Source organism: Heptranchias perlo, chromosome 17 (genome assembly GCF_035084215.1).
Source record: "Heptranchias perlo isolate sHepPer1 chromosome 17, sHepPer1.hap1, whole genome shotgun sequence".
NCBI classification, from domain to species: domain Eukaryota; kingdom Metazoa; phylum Chordata; class Chondrichthyes; order Hexanchiformes; family Hexanchidae; genus Heptranchias; species Heptranchias perlo.
In genome coordinates, this window is record NC_090341.1 from 49,406,106 (window position 1) to 49,430,599 (window position 24,494).

Below are 24,494 nucleotides of genomic sequence, written 5' to 3' on the forward strand. Positions count from 1 at the left end.
CAAATAATTTGATGCTCCAATAATCTGCTGCCATTTAGGATTCCAGATCGTTTGAATCAGTCTCAGGTTAATTTTCTTTTAGAATGATGTCTGAGCTACTGATTTATTCATAAAATGTGTTTGCCGTTTCTTTCAGTCTTTCTATCATCATTTGGCTCTGAGCTCCGCCAGCAAGATGAGACCATATGATCCCACATCCTGAAAAGATGCACCAAACATGTTTCAAATGTGCACTTTTCATTGTGCATGACCAATCAGGATAGAACCAAAAAAGTTTGCATCAAAAAAGGCCATTCAGCCCATTGTGTCCATGCCAGCGCTTTGCTAGAGCAATCAGGAACTAATTCTTCTGCCCCACTCTCTCCCATAGCCAATGTGCTTCAAATGTTTACCTGAAGTTCATAATGGAACACAGCCAGGCTGAAGGAGGAGGCCACAATTACAGACACAAACAACTTAAAGTTTAATCTGAAAAGGGTTGGGAGAAAGGACAGCCGTACTATGGTGTCCCTCAGTTCAAAAGGAACATAGGAACAGGAGTAGGCCATTCAGCCCCTCGAGCCTGTTCCGCCATTCAATGAGATCTTGACTGATCTGTAACTTAATCCATTTACCCGCCTTGGCTCCATATCCCTTAATACCGTTACCTAACAAAAATCTATCTATCCCCATTTTGAAATTTTCAATTGACCCCTAACCTCAACAGCTTTTTGGGGGTGGGAGTTACAGATTTCCACTCCCCTTTGTATGAGAAGTGCTTCCTGGCATCACCCCTGAACAGCTTAGCTCGAATTTTAAGGTTATGCCCCCCTTGCTCTGGACTCCCCCATTAGAGGAAATAGTTTCTATCTACCCTATCAACTCCTTTAATCAGCTTAAACACCTCAATTATATCACCTCTTAATCTTCCATTCTCGAGGGAACACAAGCCTAGTCTAGGCAACCTGTGCTCATAATTTAACCCTTTTAGCCCCGGTATCATTCTGTCCCAACAGTGTGCCTAGATCTAATCCACCTGTGTGACATTGTTTAATTTCCTGCATTAGACATCCTGTGACCTCTGGGGGGGGTGCGAGATCATCAATTTACTATCAAAAAGCAAGGCCATACGAACAGATGAAAAAAACTGGCAGAAAAAGACCAACTGGTCCATCGAGCCTGTCCCATTCAGTCAAGTTGCAACCAAGCATCATGACCCTCAATACTCCCCACTCGCCAACAGTCAGGTCATCTCCTGGGAGAGGCAAAAAAAACCCGAGGCCAATTCAGGGAAAAATTAATTCTGGGAAATTCCTCCCTGACCCAACAAAGACAATCAAAAACAAGTTCCAGGAGTTAAGACTGACCACGAGGTACATCACTCACAGGACATTTGAACTATTTATTGGGTGACCACAAGGTAATTTTATAAATTAAAAACTGGTCACAAAAGGGTGGGTTTTCCTCACAACACCTGGAAAAAGCTCAGTTCTCAGGTATGGTGAAGAGGAAAATGGGCAAGGACCCTGTTACCTGTCTCCGGCCCCACTGCGCTAATGTGGAATTTCCTGAGGCTTCCCAAGGTCACATCGCTGGGCATGTAGTAGGTGCAGGAACAGAGGGGTGCCTGAGATAGGGCTTAGGGCCATGTGCTGGAGGTCCCTGCGAACTAGAGGGTCTACCGGGGTCCTGGGGACAGCCCAAAGATGGGTAAAGGTGTTATTAAACTCAGCAGGGAACCCATCCAGCCTGGAGCATTCCTAGTAATCATCTCTTGATGCACGTTCCACTGCGTGAAAAATCCTTCCAGCTTTAAGAGAGAAAAACCATGACAAAATGTATGTGAATTCCAGTCAATGAACAAGAAAAGCCAACTAAAATCTGATGCTCCACGCACAGTCAGGTTTCAAAATATCCTTGTATTGATCACACGGTAAATATGTACAAGAAGGAAAGTTGGAAAATGTAGTCAATTTGCTTCGCCAAAGCACGCCTCAAATTAAATAAGCCATTGCAAGTTTTCCAGACACCCAAATCTTATTATGGACACAACCCTGCTCTTCTAGAAGAAATATGCAAATTGCGATTATTACAAGTTTTTTTTATTTAATTGTTGTTAGAATGCAGTTTAATCTCTGCTAGGTTTATTGATTAGCACCGATGGTGGATAGTTTGTGGTTGACGGTTGAGTTGATGGGACTTTTGTGTTGACTTGCTTTGCTGTCTTCACAAAGTCTCCTGAGTTCTCCAGTTTAAAGAAGGACTGTCTGCCAGATATCTTCCTAATTCTTCTCAGCCTCCTGTCCATATGACAACATGATTACAAGCCCATCCCTTCTGCACCCCGTGTACAATTCAGCTCGTCATGGACCCCAACCCATTTAACCTTTAGACAGAAGGTGCTTTACTACAGGTTGAATTTCTGAGGACACACACTCTCTCTCCTCTCCCTTCTCCTCGCAGAAATGCTCATGGAGTGAAACGATGGTATCAACATAGCACAATCCACATTATTCAACGTTGGCGGGGGTTTTCACTGACCCTATTTCCATGATCACAGTAACACAGGAACCGTCATATTCCATAGTGAGTTAATCAGTCAGTTCCTTCTTTGGCCAAGCATTCATTGTTTAGAAAAATGAATTCATCAACACAGCATTAACTGCTTTTGATGTCAATGCCTCATAAAGCAATCACTTGTTACATTAGAAACCCAACCTATTAACATAAATCTTGAGTCTAGCATGTGACTGTCACACTTCAGACACCACATTTCAAAGTGTCAAAAGTATATATTTTTTAAAAGAGAGCCAGTCGTTTCCTACTGTTTTTCTGACCTTAGTAACTTGGCCTCGCTCCAAGGAAGCCAGGGATTTACAAGCAGCTGCCAATCTAAAGAAACTCCCCCACCCCAGCAATTAGCTTCTGACTGACCCAAGGATGCAACTATTCAGACCACTTCACCACAGGGAGTAGCTGAGCAGTGGTCTTAAAGGGACATGGCTCCATCTTGGCAGCTGAACGTCACAGCCGAGACCCTGGACCCTCCACGGCCCACAGATGTAAGAGATCAGCTGGTTGCTTTTAAAAAAGTAGATAGATGCCCATGTTCTTTTATTGCTGTCTTAATTAACGGGTGAAGGTGCTATTCATACACCAAATGGTAAGTTTGTTTTTCCATGTAGAATACCGAAATGATGTGGAACTGAGAAACAAAAACCAGAGAGTGTCGGGTTCAATTCCCTGCTCCGTGGTAAGTGAGCTGGGTAGTAATGCAGGTTCTTCAGTGCTGCTGGGTTAATGAGGACAATAAGTCGCCCACAGTTCTCGTTCCCGATCACCACTGCGGTGACCCTCCTCTGCTGGAAAGGGCACGTACTGATGTCAGGTGATGTTAGGGTCTAGATGCCTCCACGGTCACTGTTGGCAGTCACTGGCTGGGCTCACATGTGAGGTACTTGGGTGAAGTACTAACTGCGGAACCACGAGTCACCGCCTTCAGGTAGGGAGCGAGGAGGGGCGAACGAAAACAAAGAAAGAAATACTGAACACAAAGGAGGAATCCCATTTTCTCAGCTGAGCCTTGGACCTGCAGTGTTCCGGGGCCTTGGCAGCTGGCTGAGCTCCCCTGGTGATGAACAGCTAATGTGAAAAACGATAGCCACACCAAGCAGTCCACTGGTACCCAGCTCATGTCCTGATCTCAGATGCATGGGGGGCACTGAGCAGAGGGCTGGTGTTTCCCTACAAGCCACCAAGCAGCCTCCTAGGGGCCAGCTCGAAGCTCCACTGCCAGAGGTCACACAGCTGATCTCTCCAGCTGCAGTTGGTGCTAGTTGCAGAGAGAAAGTAAGAGGCAGCATTAGCCCCTGATAGTATAATACAATGGGCTAACTACCATATTAAGGGTGCCAGAGACAGTGAGGCAGGTAGAGCAATGACAGGACTCGTGTGTGACATCAAGAGATGCACTGCTGTCGAACGCTGCAGGGTAAATAGGTGAGTCAAAACTCCTAGTTCCCCTACCACGGTTAGGCTCCCGGAAACCCAGGGCATAGGAACAGGAGAAACCCATTCAGCTCGTCAAGCCTGTTCCGCCATTCAATTAGATTATGGCTGATCTGTACCTCAGCCCCATTTAACCGCCTTTGATCTATAAACCCTCGATACCCTTACCTAACAAAAATCTTTCGATCTCAGTCAGACACTGTACCTAGTTGCAGATAACTCCAGATTATTTGTCTAGTTTTCTCCCTAAGGCACTGATTCACATCAGCACACAGATCTAAAAGTGCCAGCTGCTCTCTAGTATCACACCCTCATGTGCTGAGCCCAGCTGACGAGCGACACCAGACTATTCAGTCATGAAGAGCATCATAACCAAGCCTGATTTTGTCCTCACCCGACATCCAAACATGCACTCTTTGCAGCTGAGCCACTAGACTGTGGTCAGGAGCAGAAGTCCAGGCTGATCTATCCCACCCTCCACACCCCCACATCCCAGACACCAGCACTGAGACCATTCATGTCATTTCAACTGAGGTCAGCTAATGCACCACAGAGCAGGAACACAGGAGCAGGAGTAGGCCATTCAGCCCCTCGAGCCTGTTCCGCCATTCAATTAGATCATGGATGATCTGTATCTTAACTCTATTTACCCGCCTTGGTTGCGTAACCCTTAATACCCTTACCTAACAAAAATCTATCAATCTCAGTTTTGAAATCTTCAATTGATCCCCAACCTCAACAGATTTTTGAGGGAGAGAGTTCCAGATTTCCACTACCCTTTGTGTGAAGAAGTGCTTCTTGATATCAGCCCTGAACGGCCTAGCTCTAATTTTAAGGTTATGCCCCCTTGTTCTGGACCCTCCCACCAGAGGAAAGAGTTTCTCTCTATCTACCCTGTCAAATCCTTTAATCATCTTAAACACCTCAATTATATCATCCCTTAATCTTAAGTGAATACAAGCCTAGTCTATGTAATCTATCCTCATAATTTAACCCTTTTAGCCCCGGTATCATTAGGAGCAAACCTGTTGGTCTCAATGGCTCAGTAATACAGCAAGCAGGATACACAGTGAACACAGGTCGGTTCCATATCACTGAAAAGGTGGGATGTGTCCCTATAGGGAGAGAGTGTGCACTCCATATTGTGCAAACAGAAAGTCTACCTGTGTGGATTTCTCAGTAGCTGGGTTTGGAGACTCTTCACCATGGTGACGGGTTTCCACAAATGTCAGACTCCTGAGGATTGACACAAATGTCAAAACAAATCCCAATTAACAACAACTGATGTTTATATAGTGCCCCTAACGTAGAAAAAATGTCCCAAGGCACTTCATAGAGGCATATTTAGACAATAATAGACACCAAGCTAAAGGAGGAAGTATTAGCTCGGTCAAAGAGGTAGATTTCTAGGGAGGTGAGGGAGATAGAGAGATAGAGGGGTTTAGTGAGGGAATTAAAGAGTGGGAGGCCTAGGTGGCTGAAGGTACAGCTGCCAATGTTGGGGTGAACGGAGTAGGTAAGGCCAAAGACAGAGAAGCAGAGAGTTCTTGGGTAGGGCTTGTACAGTTGGAGGAAGTTACAGAGATTGGGAGAGGTGAGTTCATGAAAGAACACGAGAATGAGAATTTTAAATTGGAGGTGTTCCCGGACCGGGAGCCAATGTAGGTCAGTGAGCATAGGGGTGATGGATGAATGGGACTTGGTGCAGGTTAGGATATGGGCAGCCGAGTTTTGGATGAGCTGAAGCTTACGGAGAGTGGAGAATGGGAGACCAGCTAGGAGAGCATTGGAATAGTGGAGTCTGGAGGTGACAGATGCATGGATGAAGGTTTAAGAAGCAAATAGGCTGAGGCAGAGGTGGAGACAAGCAATGTTACAGAGGTGAAAGTAGGCAGTCTTGGTGATGGAGAGGATATGGGAAGCTCATCTCAGGGTCGAATAGGATGCTGAGGTTGTGAACAGCCTGGTTCAACATGAGACAGTAGGTGGGGAGAGGGATGGAAACACACTTGGAGAACACTGGTAATAAGGGTATAGATAATGAAACCCCCTCACAAAGGGGATGGGCTAATCTTTGTTGTAAATAGTCACACAGGACAAGAATGACTCAGACAGCTCTTGATGGGACAATACTATTTGTCTATGAATTCTTAGAGGTTTTGAGAACTTCACAAAAGTGGAGAACAATGGTGAGATAAAGCTACAACCATATCAACAGTAGAAGTGAATTACAATTTTAAGAGCAAACATTCTGAGTGAAATCTGGCAATTTAGCAGACAGGCCTTCTCTAAGGGTATATTGTTGATAGAAGAGGTAATGAGAAACTAAACTTCCTTGTGTAAAGTGACGCGAATGTTGTTGAATATTTTGCCCAGGGCTTCATAGAAGGGGTCGCAGAAGGTGTGAATGCAGAGGGAGAAGACCCTGCTGATGCACTGGATCTCAATCAGGTAGCTCTTGATGCAGGGCACTATGGCCCAGATGTGGCAGAAGGAGAGGCAGGCGAAGTAGAAGCCCCAGAGCAGGGACAAGGGGATGCCGAAGATGGCAGATAGTATTCGGTAGCACCAGTACTTGGACACAGTGAAGGTCGTGAAGCTGGCTTTCCACACACCGTCCAGGCTGTAAGTCCCCTCAGGCTCTGCGATCACATCTTCAAAGTCTACCTACGGACACAACCAAAATCACACTTTCAGACTCCACATCTGTCAAACACCAAGCTTCCCTTCAACCTTCTTTGCTCCAAATACAGTTCAAAATTTGAGACATTTTTATTTACAGAGCACACAAGGCTGGGTTGTTTCTTTGTTTTTTTTTTAAGTACTTTGATGAATTTTTGTGACAATCAAGATGAGGGAAGTTAGTTGCAGGGATTGGAACACTTTTCCCATTTTTCGTCACTAGTTAGGGGTAGAACTTGCCCTGGGAGATGGTAGAATTCCTGTTACTAATGGTCTGCCAATTAAATTGTGTTTAAAATGTTAAAAGGATTTGATAGGGTAGATAGGGAGAAACTATTTCCTCTGGTGGGGGATTCCAGAACAATGGGATATAATCTTAAAATTAGAGCTAGGCCTTTCAAGAGGGAAATTAGGAAGCACTTTTTCACACAAAGGGTGGTAGAAATTTGGAACTCTCTCCCCCAAGGAGCTGTGGATGCTGGGACAATTGGCACTTTCAAGACTGAGATCGATAGATTTTTGTTTGGTAAGGGGATCAAGGGATATGGAGCAAAGGTGGGTAAATGGAGTTAAGGTACAGATCAGCCGTGATCTAACTGAATGGTGGAGCAGGCTTGAAGGGCAGAATGGCCTACTCCTGTTCCTATGTTACTAAATTGTGGGAACACATGGCTTTGAAGCACATGATTTCTCAGAATGTGATTTTATTAGCAGGTCACTAATTACAGACAAAAATTGTGTCAATATCAAACCATCCCAGATCAGGGATAGAATAGTCAGATGCAGAACAAAGCTGCCTCCACTCTACCTTAATCTTGAGAGTACTCAATTCCACAGCAGTGTAAACCATTCAACTTTCCACACCAGTCTTTTCTAAGGCCTTGACTGAGACTGCCGATTTAATTGCAATTTGTATTTAATAATCATTACATTACAGGCAGCACTGTGCTGTGAACTTCTGCTGGTCAGAGCAAGCAGGAGTAGAGCCCTTCAACTATCAGTCTGGGCCAGATTCAAACCCTAGGTTTCAGGAGGTGAGAGCACAGTGTGGTAGCCCACTGGCCCAGCCAATGCTCTTCGAGGTGTTGAAGACTTTTTATTACTCATACTCAGGACATGGGTACTCATTGTTACTCATTCTCAGGATACTGGCAAGGCCGGTATTTATTGTCCATCCCTAGTTGCCCTGAGAAGGTGGTGGCAAGCCTTCTGCAACTGAATGGCTTGCTAGGCCTCTTGAGAGGGCAGTTAAGTCAACCACATTGGTGTGTGTGACTGGAGTCACATATAGGGTGGCAGCTTTCTTTCCCTAAAGGACATTTGGGTTTTTACAACAATCCGACATCTTTGTGGTCACTTTTACTGAAACTAGTTCTTTCATTTCCAGATTTTGTTTAAATAGAATTCAAATTCTCAAACTGTCATAGTGGGATTTGAACTCACGTTCTCTGGATTATTAGTCCAGTAACATAATCACTACACTATTGTACTCCCATAACTACTACACTACAGTACTCTCAAACTCAGAACTGGTGAAGCAATGAGGTAGCCACAAAGGTTTTCTCCACGAGCGGGAATGGGAAGGATTTAGAATATAATTCTTTCCATTTAATGGAGATTGACACAAGCATAGATGGCATAACCTCCAGTGCATCACACAAGTTGGCCCTCCTCTCTTTCGCAGATGAAAGTCTCTGCATTCTTGAATATCCTTTTTATGGGAATTAATTGGCATTTATTGGACCCAAGTATTAAACATCAGAGAGCAGCCATTAATATTTAGCTTCACAAGTGTCAGCTGTGGCTCAGTAGTACCTGTGAGCCAGAAGGTTCTGGGTTCAAGCTCCACTCCATAGGCTTGAGCACATAATCTAGGCTGACACTCCAGTGCAGTAGTGAGAGAGTGTTGCACTGCCAGACGTTTCGGATGAGACTTTAAACCGAGGTCCCGTCTGCCCTCTCAGGTGGATGTAAAAGATCCCATGGCACTTTGTGAATAAGAGCAGGGGGGGTTCTCCCAGTGTCCTAACCAACATTTATTCCTCAACTAACATCACCAAAAGCAGACTATCTGGTCATTTAATTCATTGTTGTTTGTGGGAGCTTGCTGTGTGTAAATCGGTTGCCGTGTTTCCTACATTATAACAGTGACTACACTTCAAAAGTACGTCATTGGCTGTAAGGCTTTGGAACGTCCTGTGGTCGTGAAGGTGCTATATAAATGCAAGTTCTTTCGTTCATAACTCTGTGCATAGATGCATTTAAGGGGAAGCTAGATAAACACATGAGGGAGAAAGGAATAGAAGGATATGCTGATAGGGTTAGATGAAGGAGGGAGGAGGCTCGTGTGGAGCATACACACCGGCATGGATCTTTTGGGCCAAATGGCCTGTTTCTGTGCTGTACGTTCTATGTAATTCTATGTAAAGACAATGCAATCAGAATATGTCAAATTTCCATCTGTTCCTCTATGTGAGGAACCATTTCAGTTCCATGCAGAGCCTGTAAATGTGTGGAAAGTGGCTGAATGCCGCAGGTTTGGAAAGGGAGTAGCAATTCCAGGATGTTATTGCACCGTGTGATAAATTTAATACCATAGTGGAATGCAGGAACATCTGCTGGGATCATTTTCCTTTACGTGAGATCAGCTGCAGTTGTATGAATTGGTTTTACATTTTAAACAAACATCTAAAATATGTCACAGCTCAGTGTTGTAGAATATTGTGGCAGATTTTGGATGGATGTTTCACAGCGAGAAATGTAGTAGGAACTTTTTGTTAAAGAGCAAAATTCTGTTTTCCGTGTCACTCCACCACTGATATATCCGTTCAGACTGAAATGCTGAATGGATGATTCATTGAACTTTGGTACAACGGGTTTATTAATTGGCTACGTTTACCTGCAATTCAGAACAACCGCGACTCAAAGGTTTATTTTGGCAAATCAGGTTTCAAGCAAATTGGTATCAGGCCGAAAGATCGTTACTGAGTTTAATGAAATGGAGACAGTAACCATTCCAGTGGAGCTGCTCACTGCATCTTTTCTTAAATTGCTACATTCTCCACATTGACTGAAGTGTGGGCTGTTAAGTGCAGGTTGTAAATGTGAGTTGTAAGGTTGGATTAATAATGCTGGCTCAATTACTTTTGGGGATCAGGGAGATATCTTGGAGATCTGCATTGCAGTAACACTGACTGGAGTCTCCTCGCTCAGAAGATTGAGTGGTTGAGGTAAAGTCCATGATTCAGAAAACTGTAGACTGGCTGATGGGCCTCGTGACCTATTCTCATTCCATACTTCATGTTCTTGCATTAATCTATTCTCTGTTACATCAGGGATCTTTCCATTTTATTATCTGAATACATGACTAAGTCTGTGATCTACTTCAAAAGAAAGAACTTGCATTTATATAGAATGTGTCATGACCTCAGGACGTCCCAAAGCACTTTACAGCCCATGAAGTATTTTTTGAATTGTAGTCACTGTTGTAATGTGTAGGGCTACGGATCGGGTGCTGGAAGGTGGGATTAGAATGGGCACCTGGTTGTTCTTCGAGCCGGCGCGGTCACGATGGGCCGAATGGCCCCCTTCTGTGCTGTATCTTTTCTATGGTTCTAATGTAGGGAAGTACGGCAAGGTCCCACAAACAGCAATGAGATAAATTAAGTGGTTTTAGTGATGTTGGCTGAGGGATAAATGTTGGCCAGGACACCAGGGGAACTCCCCTGCACTTCTTCAAAAAGTGCTGTGGGATCTTTTACATCCATCTGAGAGAGCAGACAGGGACCTCAGTTTAATGTCTCATCCAAAAGATGGCACCTCTGACAGTGCAGCACTCCCTCAGTACTGCACTGGAAGATTATGTACTCAAGTCTCTGGAGTGGGGCTTGAACCCACAACCTTCCAGAGGTGAGAGCGTTACCCACTGAGCAACGGCTAACAACCAGAAGTGTGAAGTAGTTACTCCTTAAGTTACATTTAGTTTAAGGTTCCAGCAGGTCCTAGTTTCCCAAGAACAGCTTCCTATTAACCCCGCCATGTTCCTGGGAGATTCTTAAACTATGGGTCATGTCCCTTGCCCACCTTCTCTCTCAATGAACCTCTCTTCATGTCTCACTGATTAAGGTCCTAGTACCAACCTTGCTGGCTTTTCTCAACACCTTTTCTAGTGCCTTTTTGTAGGTAGTGTCCAAAACTGGACACAATGCTTCATACTTTGTCCCTATTCTCCCCCTCCCAAATTTCCAATTCATGGACATTCTTTCCTATTACTCCATGGACAGCAACAGTTTTAAAAAGGCCAATTAAGCATCATGGTGGTGCAGTGTGCTGGAGCCCTGACAGAATGGTAAGATGCCAGCTTGCATCTGTGATTTCACCTTCCACCCCCTCCCTCATCTCAGCTGGAACCACTGTAGGGAGGTGGCCGGTGAAGAAAAGGGAGAGAGAGAGGCTGAGAGCAAGTCACACTAGTCCACTGTAGTACACCCTCCCTACTATCCAGTTATGCAGGGGCCAGGGGGAAGTGCCACACACCAAATCTCAGGGCTTGACCCAGGAAAGAGGAGAAAGTATGGGAAAAAAAGATAGTTGCCTTCAAAATTTACTAGATGGCTAATTAAGAATCAACGATCAGGTATTCAGCATCCTGTGACCAATTATTTGCAGTTGCCTGCTCCTTGTGAACTGAAGGGTTGGGGTTAGGGTGAAAATGCCCAAACACTCAGTATAACTGGCTAATTTTACATTAGCAAGATCGTACCCTTTATGCTGGCAAGGCTGGCCTTTATTGCCCATCCCTAGTTGCCCTTGAGAAGGTGGTGGTGGGCCTTCTTCTTGAACTGCTGCAGTCTGTGTGGTGAAGCTGCTCCCACAGTGCTGTTAGGAAGGGAGTTCCAGGATTTGGACCCAGCGATGATGAAGGAATGGCGATATATTTCCAAGTCAGGATGGTGTGTGACTTGGAGGGGAATAAGAGACCACAAGACCATAAGAGATAGGAGCAGGAGTAGGGCATTCAGCCCCTCGAGCCTGCTCTGCCATTCAATGAGATCATGGCTGATCTGATTTTTACCTCAACTCCACTTTCCCGCCCTTTCCCCATATCCTTTGACTCCCTTGCTGATCAAAAATTTGTCTAACTCAGCCTTGAATGTATTCAATGACTCAGCCTCCACAGCTTTTTGGGGTAAAGAATTCCAAAGATTCACGACCCTCTGGGAAAAGAAATTCCTCCTCATTTCCATCTTAAACGGGCGACCCCTTATTCTGAGACTATGCCCCCTAGTTTTAGATTCCCCCATGAGGGGTAACCTCCTCTCAGCATATACCCTATCGAGTCCCCTCAGAATCTTGCATGTTTCAATAAGATAGGAACTTGGAGGTGACAGTGTTCCCATGCATCTGCTGGCCTTATCCTTCTAGATGGTGGAGGTCGCTGGTATGGGAGGTGACGTGGAAGAAGCCTTGGCGAGTTATACAGCGTTTGGTGTGGCTGGGGTTTAACCCTTCATGCCACACTGGTGCCGTACTACACTATGGATCTGAGAAGTCAGTATCTTGGCATCAGTAGTGAGTTCTCGAGAGAAGTGGCAGTGGGCAGGTTGGTGTTTACCATCAGCTGTGGCACAAACGCAGATGGCCCTAAGTCGATTTGTTTTTTGAACTTACAAGCAACGTTTTAAAAGAAAAAGCCATATCCCGTCTTTTTGAAGATTAGACGCTTCACCAAAGATGGCGGAATTCCGCACGTTCATTTAAATATACGTCAAGAGGATTGATTCCAGTAGTGCGAGCAAATGGCTGTTGACTTGCACCGATCGCAGACTGCACCCAATATTGCAATGTTTGGTGCAGTGCAACCCGGGCATTGGCTCCCTCTTACTTGAATTGAGTCACTGAGTTTCCCCCCCCCACTCACCCCAATATTTATTATTCATACATGGGATGTGAGCATCGCAGGCAGAGCCGGCATTTATTGCCCATTCCAAGTTGCCCTGATTGTAGGGGTTTGATGCAGCCGAGTGGTTTGCTAGGCCACTTCTGTAGGTCAACCTGTGGGACTGGAGTCACACATAGGCCAGACTGGGTAAGGACGGCGGGTTTCCTTCCCCAAAAGGACATGCGTAAACCTGTTGGGTTTTTACAACAATCCGACAGCTTCACAGTCACTTTTACTGATACAATTGTTTTATTTCCAGAGTTGGTCTGTAACTGAATTCAAATTCTGAATATAAAATGAGTTCCACTGCGTTGCAAGCTTAAAGCTGGTTATTCCAAAGTGTCGCTTAATGCCAGGCTCGCCCAAACATCAGTGAAAGTGCTGAGCCTCTGCTCCAAACACAGATGGTCCATGCGAGTCAAGCTGCAGCTCTGCGTATCAGTCGATTCCCGCCCACCTCGGTTTGGACGGGTTCCCTCAGCATTCGGCTATGCTGTTGGGCAGAGCACTGCGTGTGAGTGAAACATTCCATCAGAGCGAGAGAAGAACCTGATCATTCGGCAGACTCTGCTTAAAATCCACCACCTGCCAGGCACTCGCTTTGTGGCATCGATTTGCCTCACACCCACCCCCCCCCCCCCGCCCCCACTATAAATGCCGTGCAGAATGCCCCACTGGAGGAGGAAAATGCTAGTAGGAACATAGGAACAGGAGTAGGCCATTCAGCCCCTCGTGCCTGCTCCGCCATTTGATAAGATCATGGCTGATCTGTGATCTAACTCCATATACCTGCCTTTGGCCCATATCCCTGAATACCTTTGGTTGCCAAAAAGCTATCTATCTCACATTTAAATTTAGCAATTGAGCTAGTATCAATTGCCGTTTGCGGAAGAGAGTTCCAAACTTCTACAACCTTTTGTGTGTAGAAATGTTTTCTAATCTCACTCCTGAAAGGTCTGGCTCTAATTTTTAGACTGTGCCCCCTACTCCTAGAACCCCCAACCAGTGGAAATAGTTTCTCTCTATCCACCCTATCCGTTCCCCTTAATATCTTATAAACTTCTATCAGATCACCCTTAACCTTCGAAACTCTAGAGAATACAACCCCAATTTGTGTAATCTCTCCTCATAACTTAATCCTTGAAGTCCGGGTATCATTCTAGTAAACCTACGCTGCACTCCCTCCAAGGCCAATATGTCCTTCCGAAGGTGCGGTGCCCAGAACTGCTCACAGTACTCCAGGTGCGGTCTAACCAGGGTTTTGTATAGCTGCAGCATAACTTCTGCCCCCTTGTACTCCAGTCCTCTAGATATAAAGGCCAGCATTCTATTAGCCTTATTGATTATTTTCTGCACCTGTTCATGACACTTCAATGATCTAGAGTCATAGAGTCATAGAGTTATACAGCACGGATAGAGGCCCTTCGGCCCATCGTGTCCGCGCCGGCCATCAGCCCTGTCTACTCTAATCCCATATTCCAGCATTTGGTCCGTAGCCTTGTATGCTATGGCATTTCAAGTGCTCATCCAAATGCTTCTTGAATGTTGTGAGGGTTCCTGCCTCCACAACCCTTTCAGGCAGTGAGTTCCAGACTCCAACCACCCTCTGGGTGAAAAAGTTCTTTCTAAAATCCCCTCTAAACCTCCCGCCTTTTACCTTGAATCTATGCCCCCTTGTTATAGAACCCTCAACGAAGGGAAAAAGCTCCTTAGTATCCATCCTATCTGTGCCCCTCATAATTTTGTACACCTCAATCATGTCCCCCCTCAGCCTCCTCTGCTCCAAGGAAAACAAACCCAATCTTCCCAGTCTCTCTTCATAGCTGAAGCGCTCCAGCCCTGGTAACATCCTGGTGAATCTCCTCTGCACCCTCTCCAAAGCGATCACATCCTTCCTGTAGTGCGGCGACCAGAACTGCACACAGTACTCCAGCTGTGGCCTAACCAGTGTTTTATACAGCTCCATCATAACCTCCTTGCTCTTATATTCTATGCCTCGGCTAATAAAGGCAAGTATCCCATATGCCTTCTTTATCACCTTATCTACCTGTTCCGCCACCTTCAGGGATCTGTGAACTTGCACACCAAGATCCCTCTGACCCTCTGTCTTGCCTAGGGTCCTCCCATTCATTGTGTATTCCCTTGCCTTGTTAGTCCCTCCAAAGTGCATCACCTCGCACTTTTCCGGGTTAAATTCCATTTGCCACTGTTCCGCCCATCTGACCAACCCATCTATATCGTCCTGCAGACTGAGGCTATCCTCCTCGCTATTTACCACCCTACCAATTTTTGTATCATCAGCGAACTTACTGATCATACCTTTTACATTCATATCCAAGTCATTAATGTAGACCACAAACAGCAAGGGACCCAGCACCGATCCCTGTGGTACCCCACTGGCCACAGGCTTCCAGTCACAAAAACAACCTTCGACCATCACCCTCTGCCTTCTGCCACTAAGCCAGTTTTGTATCCAAAGTGCCAAGGCACCCTGGATTCCATGGGCTCGTACCTTCTTGACCAGTCTCCTGTGGGGGACTTTATCGAAGGCCTTACTGAAATCTATGTACCTGAACCCCTAAGTCCCTTTGGACATCCACTGTTTTTAACTTTTTACCATTTAGAAAGTACCCTGTTCTATCCTTTTTTGATCCAAAGTGGATGACCTCACATTTGTCTGCATTGAATTCCATTTGCCACAGTTTTGCCCATTCACCTAATCTATCAATATCCATTTGTAATTTTATGTTTTCATCTACACTGCTTACAATGCCACCAATCTTTGTGTCATCAGCAAACTTAGATATGAGACTTTCTATGCCTTCATCTAAGTCGTTAATAAATATTGTGAATAATTGAGGCCCCAAGACAGATCCCTGCGGGACTCCACTAGTCACACCCTGCCAATGTGAATACTTACCCATTATCCCTACTCTCTGTCGCCTTTCGCTCAGCCAATTTCCTAACCAAGTCCGTACTTTTCCCTCGATTCCATGGGCTTCTAACAGATTAAAGACTGTGGCCTAAGCGTATTTTTGTCCCTCCTGAGTTCATGAGTCATTCGGGAATGTTGTTGTAGAGGTTATGTTAAGAGTAATTGTAATGCTGAGGCTTGGACTAATAATCCTGAGGCTGTGAGATCAATTCCCACCAGGGCAGTGTAAGAATCTGCATTCAGTTTTAAAAAACATCTGGAAATAAAAAGCTGGTATCAGTAAAAGTGACCATGAAGCTGTCGGATTGTCATAAAAAAAACCAATTGGTTCACTAATGTCCTTTAGGGAAAGAAACCTGCCGTCCTTACCTGGCCTGGCCTATACATGACTCCAGTCCCACACCAATGTGGTTGAGTGTAAACTGCCCTTTGAAGTGGCCTAGCAAACCACTGAGTTGTATCACCTTCTCAGGGCAATTAGAGATGGGCAATAAATGTTAGCCGTGCTGGGCCGCCCACAAATCCTGAGAACGAATTTATTTTAAAAGTCAGGATTCAGTAGCAGCCCTCTCATACCTCTCCCAAGTGATCAGACCCCGTGTGTGAATCTGGATAGCGAGCACTGTCAGGCCTCGGTTAAAATGCAATCAGTGTCCCCCTGGCATAATAGGACCCTGATTTGCATAAATTCACCAGGCCCCCACCTGCTTTAGGCGGGCTCCTCATCTGTCTGCAGAACCCAGCAGGTTAAAATGGGCAATGTCGAGAAAGGGTCGAGTTATGAACGGGTTAAATAACTCCATCATTTTTGACTACCTACCTGCCCGGTTTCCGCCAGGCGAATAGGATTAAAATCAACCCCACAGTTCTTAAAGAGTTTGCAAACAAATAAAGGAAAAATTTAACAATGCAGTGCCATAAATCACATGAATGAATCGTCTGCATGGAATATAGTTATCAAAACGGCACAAGGCAATTGTGCCAATCTGCAAACAAAATACAGAAACAGCTGGAAATACTCAGCAGGTCAGGCAGCATCTGCACAGAAACACAAGTCAAGTCAGTCGACTATTCAGGTCTGAAGGTCCTTCCTCAGGACTCGTGTCTTTCTGCTCGACCAAACAAGAAAGGACGCCGAGTACTTTTTTCACCAGTTTGTGCCTCCTTAATGACTATTCAGTGTAAGTTGATTGGATTGTGTGCTCAGATAGGCTGTACGAATGATCATTTTCAAACAGTATTTGAAAACAATTTATGAAGCACAAATCTAAGTATTCAATTTCTCGATTGTCTGTTGAGTACAACAACTTCCATTTATATAGCGCCTTTAATATAGTAACACGTCCCAAGGCGCTTCAGAGGCACGTTATCAGACAAAATTTGACACCGAGCCACATAAGATATATTAGGACAGGTGACCAAAAGCTTGGTCAAAGAGGTTTTAGGAAGCGTCCTAAAGGAGGAGAGAGAGGTAGAGAGACGGAGAGGTTCAGGGAGGTAATTCCAGAGCTTGGGGTCTAGACAGTTAGTCAACGCCGAGGCTAGTCTTCATTCCTTTCTGTGTCCTCCAATTCATCCTTAAGGATGCTCAATTTCCCAATTTCTTGAATCAGGAATTCAATTGAGACTTTGGCCCCATTGTTGACCCTTCTCCAACATGTCATCATTTCAGAGCTGCTTGAAATCTCAAGTCCTTTTCTTGAGCAGTATACACAGTATGCTGTACCCAAACATGCATAAATGGGAGTGGGGTACTGAAACCAGGCTACTGTGGCTCAGTGGTAGTATTCTTACCCCTCCGTCAGAAGGTTGTGGGTTGTCGTTTCAAGCCTCACTCCAGAGATTTGAGCACAAAATCTAGGCTGATACTCCAGTACCGAGGGAGTGCTGCATTGTTGGAGGTTCCGTATTTTGGATGCAATGTTAAACCGAGGCCCTGTCTGCCGTCACAGAACATAAGAAACGAGAGCAGGAGTAGGCAATAAAACCCCTCGAGCCTGCTCCGCCATTCAATAACATCATGGCTGATCTTCGACCTCAACTCCACTTTCCTGCCCTATCCCTTGATTCCCCTAGAGTCCAAAAATCTATCAATCTCAGCCTTGAATATACTCAATGACTCAGCATCCACAGCCCCCTGGGGTAGAGAATTCCAAATAATCACAGCCCTCTGAGTGAAGAAATTCCTCCTCATCTCAGTCCTAAATGGTCGACCCCTTATCCTGAGACTACATCCCCTAGTTCTAGACTCTCCAGCCAGTGGAAACAACCTCTCAGCATCTACCTTATCAAGCCCTCTCAGAACCTTATATGTTTCAATGAGATCACCTCTCATTCTTCTAAACTCCAGAGAATATAGACCCATTCTACTCAATCTCTCCTCAAAGGACAATCCTCTCATCCCAGGAATCAATCCTAGTGAACCATCGTTGCACCGCCTCCAAGGCAAGTATATCCTTCCTTAGATAAGGAGACCAAAACTGTACACAGTACTCCAGGTGTGGCTGCACCAAGCCCCTGTACAATTGCAGCAAGATTTCCTTACTCTTGTACTCCAATGAAAAGGGTACGGTAGCATAATGGTTATGTTACTGGACTAGTAATCCTCGAGGCCTGGACTAATATTCCAGAGTCATGAGTTCAAATCCTGCCATGGCAGCTGGAGAACTTAAATTCAATTAATTAAAAATCTGGAATTCTAAAAACTAATATCAGTGATGGGTGGCTATGGAACTACTGGATTGTCATAAAAACCCATCTGGTTCACTAATGTCCCTTTAGGGAAAGAAACCTGCCGTCCTTACCTGGTCTGGCCTATATGACCCTGGTTAGACCGCACCTGGAGTACTGTGAGCAGTTCTGGGCACCGCACCTTCGGAAGGACATATTGGCCTTGGAGGGAGTGCAGCGTAGGTTTACTAGAATGGTACCAGGACTTCAATGGTTAAGTTACGAGGAGAGATTACACAAATTGGGGTTGTATTCTCTAGAGTTTCGAAGGTTAAGGGGTGATCTGATTGAAGTTTATAAGATATTAAGGGGAACAGATAGGGTGGATAGAGAGAAACTATTTCCGCTGGTTGGGGATTTTAGGAGTAGGGGGCAGAGTCTAAAAATTAGAGCCAGACCTTTCAGGAGCGAGATTAGAAAACATTTCTACACACAAAGGGTGGTAGAAGTTTGGAACTCTCTTCCGCAAACGGCAATTGATACTATCTCAATTGCTAAATTTAAATGTGAGATAGATAGCTTTTTGGCAACCAAAGGTATTAAGGGATATGGGCCAAAGGCAGGTATATGGAGTTAGATCACAGATCAGCCATGATCTTATCAAATGGCAGAGCAGGCACGAGGGGCTGAATGGCCTACTCCTGTTCCTATGTTCCTATATGTGACTCCAGACCCACAGCAATGTGGTCGATTCTTAATTGCCCTCTGAAATGGCCTAACAAGCCACTCAGTTGTTCAAGAAGGCAGCTCACCACCACCTTCTCAAGGGCAATTAGGGATGGGCAATAAATGCTGGCCTTGCCAGTGATGCCCACATCCCATGAACGAATAAAAAAAAATCAAGGCCATAAAGGCTCAGGTGGACGTAAAAGGTCTCATGGTACTATTTTGAAGAAGAGGAGGGGAATTCTCCCCAGTATCCTGGCCGACATTTATCCCTCAATCAATATCACTAAAACTGAATATCTGGTCATTATCACATTGCTGTTTGTGGGATCTTGCTGTGCGCAAATTGGTTGCCGCGTTTCCTACATTCCAATAGTGACTACACTTCAAAAATATTTAATTGGCTGTAAAGTGTTTCGGGACATCCTGAGGTCGTGAAAGGCGCTATATAAATGCAAGGCTTTCTTTCTTTTCACCCGTGCTTTGCTTTTAAGGCTTCATTTCTGAGATACCTCTCAGGTGACCATTCATTCGGTCAATAGCTTGAGGCCACTGTAAGGATATTCAATTCCATTCTTTTTTACAGCCGTGACCAATATCAAATCACCTCCCATACTACCCTGGATATTGGGTGCTGGGTATTGGGCGCTGGGTATTGGGCAAGTGCAATTCAACCCAGAGTCTGTACATTCATAACAGAGCACGGCAGGTTAAATATAGAGCGGCTGTCAACACCTCAGGCTCTGGATATTTAAAGCAGGGGCGCACTTAAAGCGGTAACACTTCCAAAAATATTGATGGACGGGGGGGAGGGAGAACAGAACGAGTCAGCCGATTGTGCAGTGTTACACTGAGGGTTTTTTAGAATTCAAACGAAACTTCAAGGCTCGCGTGTGTGATTTTTAAAGAATATTTAGTGCAGCAACGTTAAAATATCAAAGTTGTGGACAGCATAAGGGACATGGGTTATTGGACTTTCTGCATTTAAAGGAAAGCTCTGCACAGAGTCACTTGTTTTCGTGTTAAAGGGAATGAAACGAGCCCACGACATGCAAGTTACAAAAAGTTCTACCTTGACCACATCCTCGTTGATGTGGTTGGGGTCCCGGTTGACCAGATCGATTTCTTTGTTGATTCCGCCTTTGAACTTCTGCTCGGCGCTGTTGGGTTTAATCTCAGCCATGACCTGCAAAAAGTTTACCAAGCCTCAAATGACTTGACCGCTCCGCCGCACTCTGTTAAAGTGACGGGAAATAAATGTATTTGGGGTGGGTGGGGGGAGGGAGGAAAGTAGATTGTATGAAGAAGTGCCCAGGATTTCTCAACTCCCCCAAGTGTAGCCACACCCTGGATATCACTCTGACATGGCAGGAGGCTCCTCTCAAACTACTGCGAGGGAAACGATCTGCAGCCTGCTGTTACACCAGCCCATGGCATTCCTTAAAGCCAGACCCTACATTACAGAGAGACATCCATTCCTCTCACGCCACTGATACCGTTATAGGACATTCCCTCCCGCTGTTTTAATAATAACTGTAGTCCAAAGGCAGGCATTCAGTAATGGATTCCTACTAATACCTGTCCAGAGCGAAATTAGGAGTTGGAATACAGCCAGCAAAATACAGTAGTAAACTTAACCCAGAATGGGAAATGTTAGGAGATTGGGTGTGGGGTGTTGGTTGCTGGACATTGGGTGTTGGGTCATGGATATTAGGTGTGTGTTGGTTACTGGTTGCTGGGTATTGGATGTTGTGTATTGGGTGCAGGCAATTGGACGTTGGGTGTTGGATGCAGGGTATTGGATGCTGGGTAATGGTTATTGAATGTTGCATGTTGATTGTTTGATGTTGGGTGCTGGGTATTGGGTACTGGTACTGAGTGGTGGGTTGGATGGTGGTTATTGGGTGTTGGATACTGGATATTGGGTGCTGGGAATTGCATGCTGGGTATGGGGTATTGGGTGCTGGGTATTGGGTATTGGATGCTTGTAATTGGGTGCTGGGAATTGCATGCTGGGTATGGGGTATTGGGTATTGGATGCTTGTAATTGGGTGCTGGGTATTGGGTGCTGGATTTTGGATGCTGGTATTGGGTGCTGGGTAATAGGTATTGGATGTTGCATGTTGAGTGTTGGATATTGGATGCTGGTAATTGGGTGCAGGGTACTGGATATTGGGCGCTGGGTATTGGGTGCTGGGTACAGGGTACTGGTTATTGGATGCTAGTAAATGGGTGGTGGGTATTGGATGCTGAGTATTGGGTATTGAGTGCTGGGTGTTGGGTGCTGGGTATTGGGTATAGGATGCTGGTAATTGGGTAGTGGCTATTGGGTATTGAGTGCTGGGTATTGGGTGCTGGGTATTGGGTATTGGGTGCTGGGTACTGAGTGCAGGGTATTGGGTGCTGGGTTTTGGATGTTGGGTGCTGGGTACTGAGTGCAGGGTATTGGGTATTGAATGCTGGTAATTGGGTGGTGGCTATTGGGTATTGAGTGCTGGGTATTGGGTGCTGGGTTTTGGATGTTGGGTGCTGGGTACTGAGTACAGGGTATTAGGTATTGAATGCTGGGTATTGGGTGCTGGGTACTGGATGCTGGGTATTGGGTATTGGCTATTGAATGCTGGTTATTGGGTATTGAGTGCTGGGTATTGGGTGCTGGGTACTGGGTGCTGGATATTGGATGCTGGTTGTTGGGTGATGGGTATTCGGTATTGGGTGCTGAGTATTGGGTATTGGATGCTAGCAATTTGGTGCTGGGTATTGGGTGCTGGGTACTGGGTATTTGGTGCTGGGTACTGGCTATTGAATGCTGGTAATTGGGTTCTGGGTATTGCGTATTGGGTGCTGGTTATTGGGTGCTGGGTATTGGGTAATGGATGCTCAGAATTGAGTGCTGGGTACTGGATGCTGGGTGCTGGGGATTGGATGCTGGGTATTGGGTGCTGGGTACTGGATACTGGATACTGATAATTGGGTGCTCGGTACTGGGTTTTGAGTGCTGGTATAGGGTATTGGATGCCGGTAATTGGGTGCTGGGGGTTTTGGGTGCTGGGTATTGGGTGCTGGGTATTGGCTATTGGGTGCTGTGTATTGGGTGACACTTTCTCGACTGGTGCAGTTTCAGAGACTTGGTGTGTGCAAAGCAGGCACTAAATCTTTGGTATGATTAAATTATTGGATAAAACACCAACAAACCAACTCAACAATTCACACAAAACACATACCCCAGTAATCTCATCTATTTTGCTAGTTTTAACAAACCCGTTGTTTTAAATGCATTCACGAACTTGATAAACCTAACCTACAGAGCAAAATAGCAGGGATCAAGTTTGCCTAAAAACTTTCTTGTTGTAATTTAAAAGAGAGATGAAATGTGATTCATTTTGAAAGAGCAACTGAATAGTACATGAAACAGTGCGGAAAATGGAAATCTGCTAAGTTTGCAATATTAATTAGAGAACGGGTGAGGAGTTGGTGCTGAATATGCTTGGTATGTCTTGTTAATTCGACTGAAATAGATTAGGGCGTGGGAGGCTACCACACTCGAAGTGTTTATATTATCTAGCCATGAAATGCAACCCAACCCCCATATAAGCTTCTAATTAAAATCAGTGTGTGAGAGTAGAAAATGTCCCAAGGTGCTTTATGGGCAGGGGAAGAGAAAACAAATAAAACAGATAAAATATCAGGCATCGAGCCACGATGGGAGAGTTAAGAGAGAGAACTGAAAGCTCTATCGAAAATGTTTCATTTGGAAGCTGAGAAAGAGCAGGAATGAGAGTGACACAGGCAAGATCATCACAAGATCTTCAAGGGTGAGAAAAGCCATTTGGCCCATCTTAGTTCATCCATCCAGAACAACCCGACACTCCCCCTCCTCCATTGTTTCTTAAATGATTCCACCGCTCTGCAATCCAAGTGTTAACCTCTTGGGTGAAGAACTCCCTGATATCAGTGCTAAAGTTACCTTTCACTAGTTCGAACCTGTGTCCCCTTGTCCTACTCCCACTGTTTAATTTAAAGTAATGTTCTGAATTAACTTCTTCCATACCAATGTATACCTCTCTAGTATAACCTCTCAGATGTTTACTTTCCAGGCTGAAAAGCTCAATGCTCTTCAGTCTTTCCTCAGACCCCTGACACTAGGGATCAGCCTTGGGACTCTTCTCTGCACTGCCCCCAAGGCTTGAATATCTCCCTTGTTTCTTGGTAACCAAAACTGAACACAGTTGTCAAGGTGGGGAATGACCAGAGCACTGTACAGTTTGGTCATGACTTCCTTTGACTTGTATCCTACTGTTTTGCCTATGTACTTTAAAATTCTATTGGCTTTGTTGATTGCTGCTCTGCATTGGTTGGACATGTTGACCGTGGGTCAGCCTGGACCCCTAGGTCTCTTTCAATCGCACCTTTAGCCATCTCAACATCAAAATCAGTCACCCATTTTCTTTCCTATGTGCCATCCTCTACATTTCCATTAAATTTAAGCCACCGTTGTTCAACCCCCACATGTTGAGGGTGATTTTCAACCTCACCATCTGAATGGTAATTTGACGCAGCAGATTATCCGTCCGTGGTAGAACCCGCCCAATCAATAGAACGAAAATCGGCGGGTTCTATAAATGGCGGGTGATCTGCTCCTCCGGGTTACTGCCCACATGACAACATTTAAAATGACCCCCATTTTGATTAGTTTATCCTATAATTTCTGGGTTGCCTCCATCCACTGCCCCTCCAAGTGTAATATCATCTGCAATTTTAATTTGCATTGAATTTCTGAGTCTAGTCATTGATGGAAATTAGAAACATCAATGGTTCCAACACTGAACCCTCGGATGCTCCACTCGGTATTTCCCTCCCGCCTGACATAACTGTTCGAAGCAGTAACCATTGTTTTCCACCCTGCAGCCAAGTCATCCATATTCCAAGTTTTGCCCTGAATTCCCACAGCTTTCAGATTAATTAGTAATCTTTCATGTGGAACTTAATCAAATGTGTTTTGGCAGTCTAGGTAAACAATGTCATTGGGTTTACCAGAGTTGATTGGATTGCCACTTCCTCATACAGGTCAAGAGGGATCTTCCCCATCTAAAGCAATGGTGACTGCTGCTTACTAGATTGTTGTTGTACAGACAATCACACAAACATACGAATTAGGAGCAGGAGTAGGCTATTCGGCTCCTCGAACCTGCTCTGCCATTTGATAAGTTCATGGCTGATCTGATTGTGACCTCAACCCTACTTTCCCATCTACCCACTATAACCTTTGACTCCCTTGTTAATCAGGAATCTATCTATCTCAGCCTTAAAAATATTCAATGACCCTGCCTCCACCGCTCTCTGGGGAGTTCCAGAGACTCACGACCCTCTGAGAGAAAAAATTGCTGCTCATCTCTGTCTTAAATGGGAGACCCCTTATTTTTAAACTGTGACCCCTAGTTCTAGTCTCTCCCACAGGGGAAACATCCTCTCAGCATTTACCCCTTCAAGTCCCCTCAGGATCTTATATGTTTCAATAAGATCACCTCTCATTCTTCTAAACTCCAGATTATA

The 24,494-nt window shown here is 45.1% G+C and overlaps 1 protein-coding gene across 1 annotated transcript; it reads right to left on the bottom strand.

The window, feature by feature from the left end:
* Positions 1 to 1,878: 1,878 nt before the first annotated feature.
* Positions 1,879 to 20,409, bottom strand: cav3 (caveolin 3). Its single transcript, XM_067998964.1, has 2 exons — positions 20,014 to 20,409; positions 1,879 to 6,654 (listed from the first exon to the last, which is right to left on the bottom strand). Exons 1-2 carry the CDS (start codon positions 20,122 to 20,124, stop codon positions 6,313 to 6,315), a joined length of 453 nt encoding a protein of 150 aa, XP_067855065.1. The 5' UTR covers positions 20,125 to 20,409; the 3' UTR covers positions 1,879 to 6,312.
* Between the last annotated feature and the right edge of the window lie 4,085 nt (positions 20,410 to 24,494).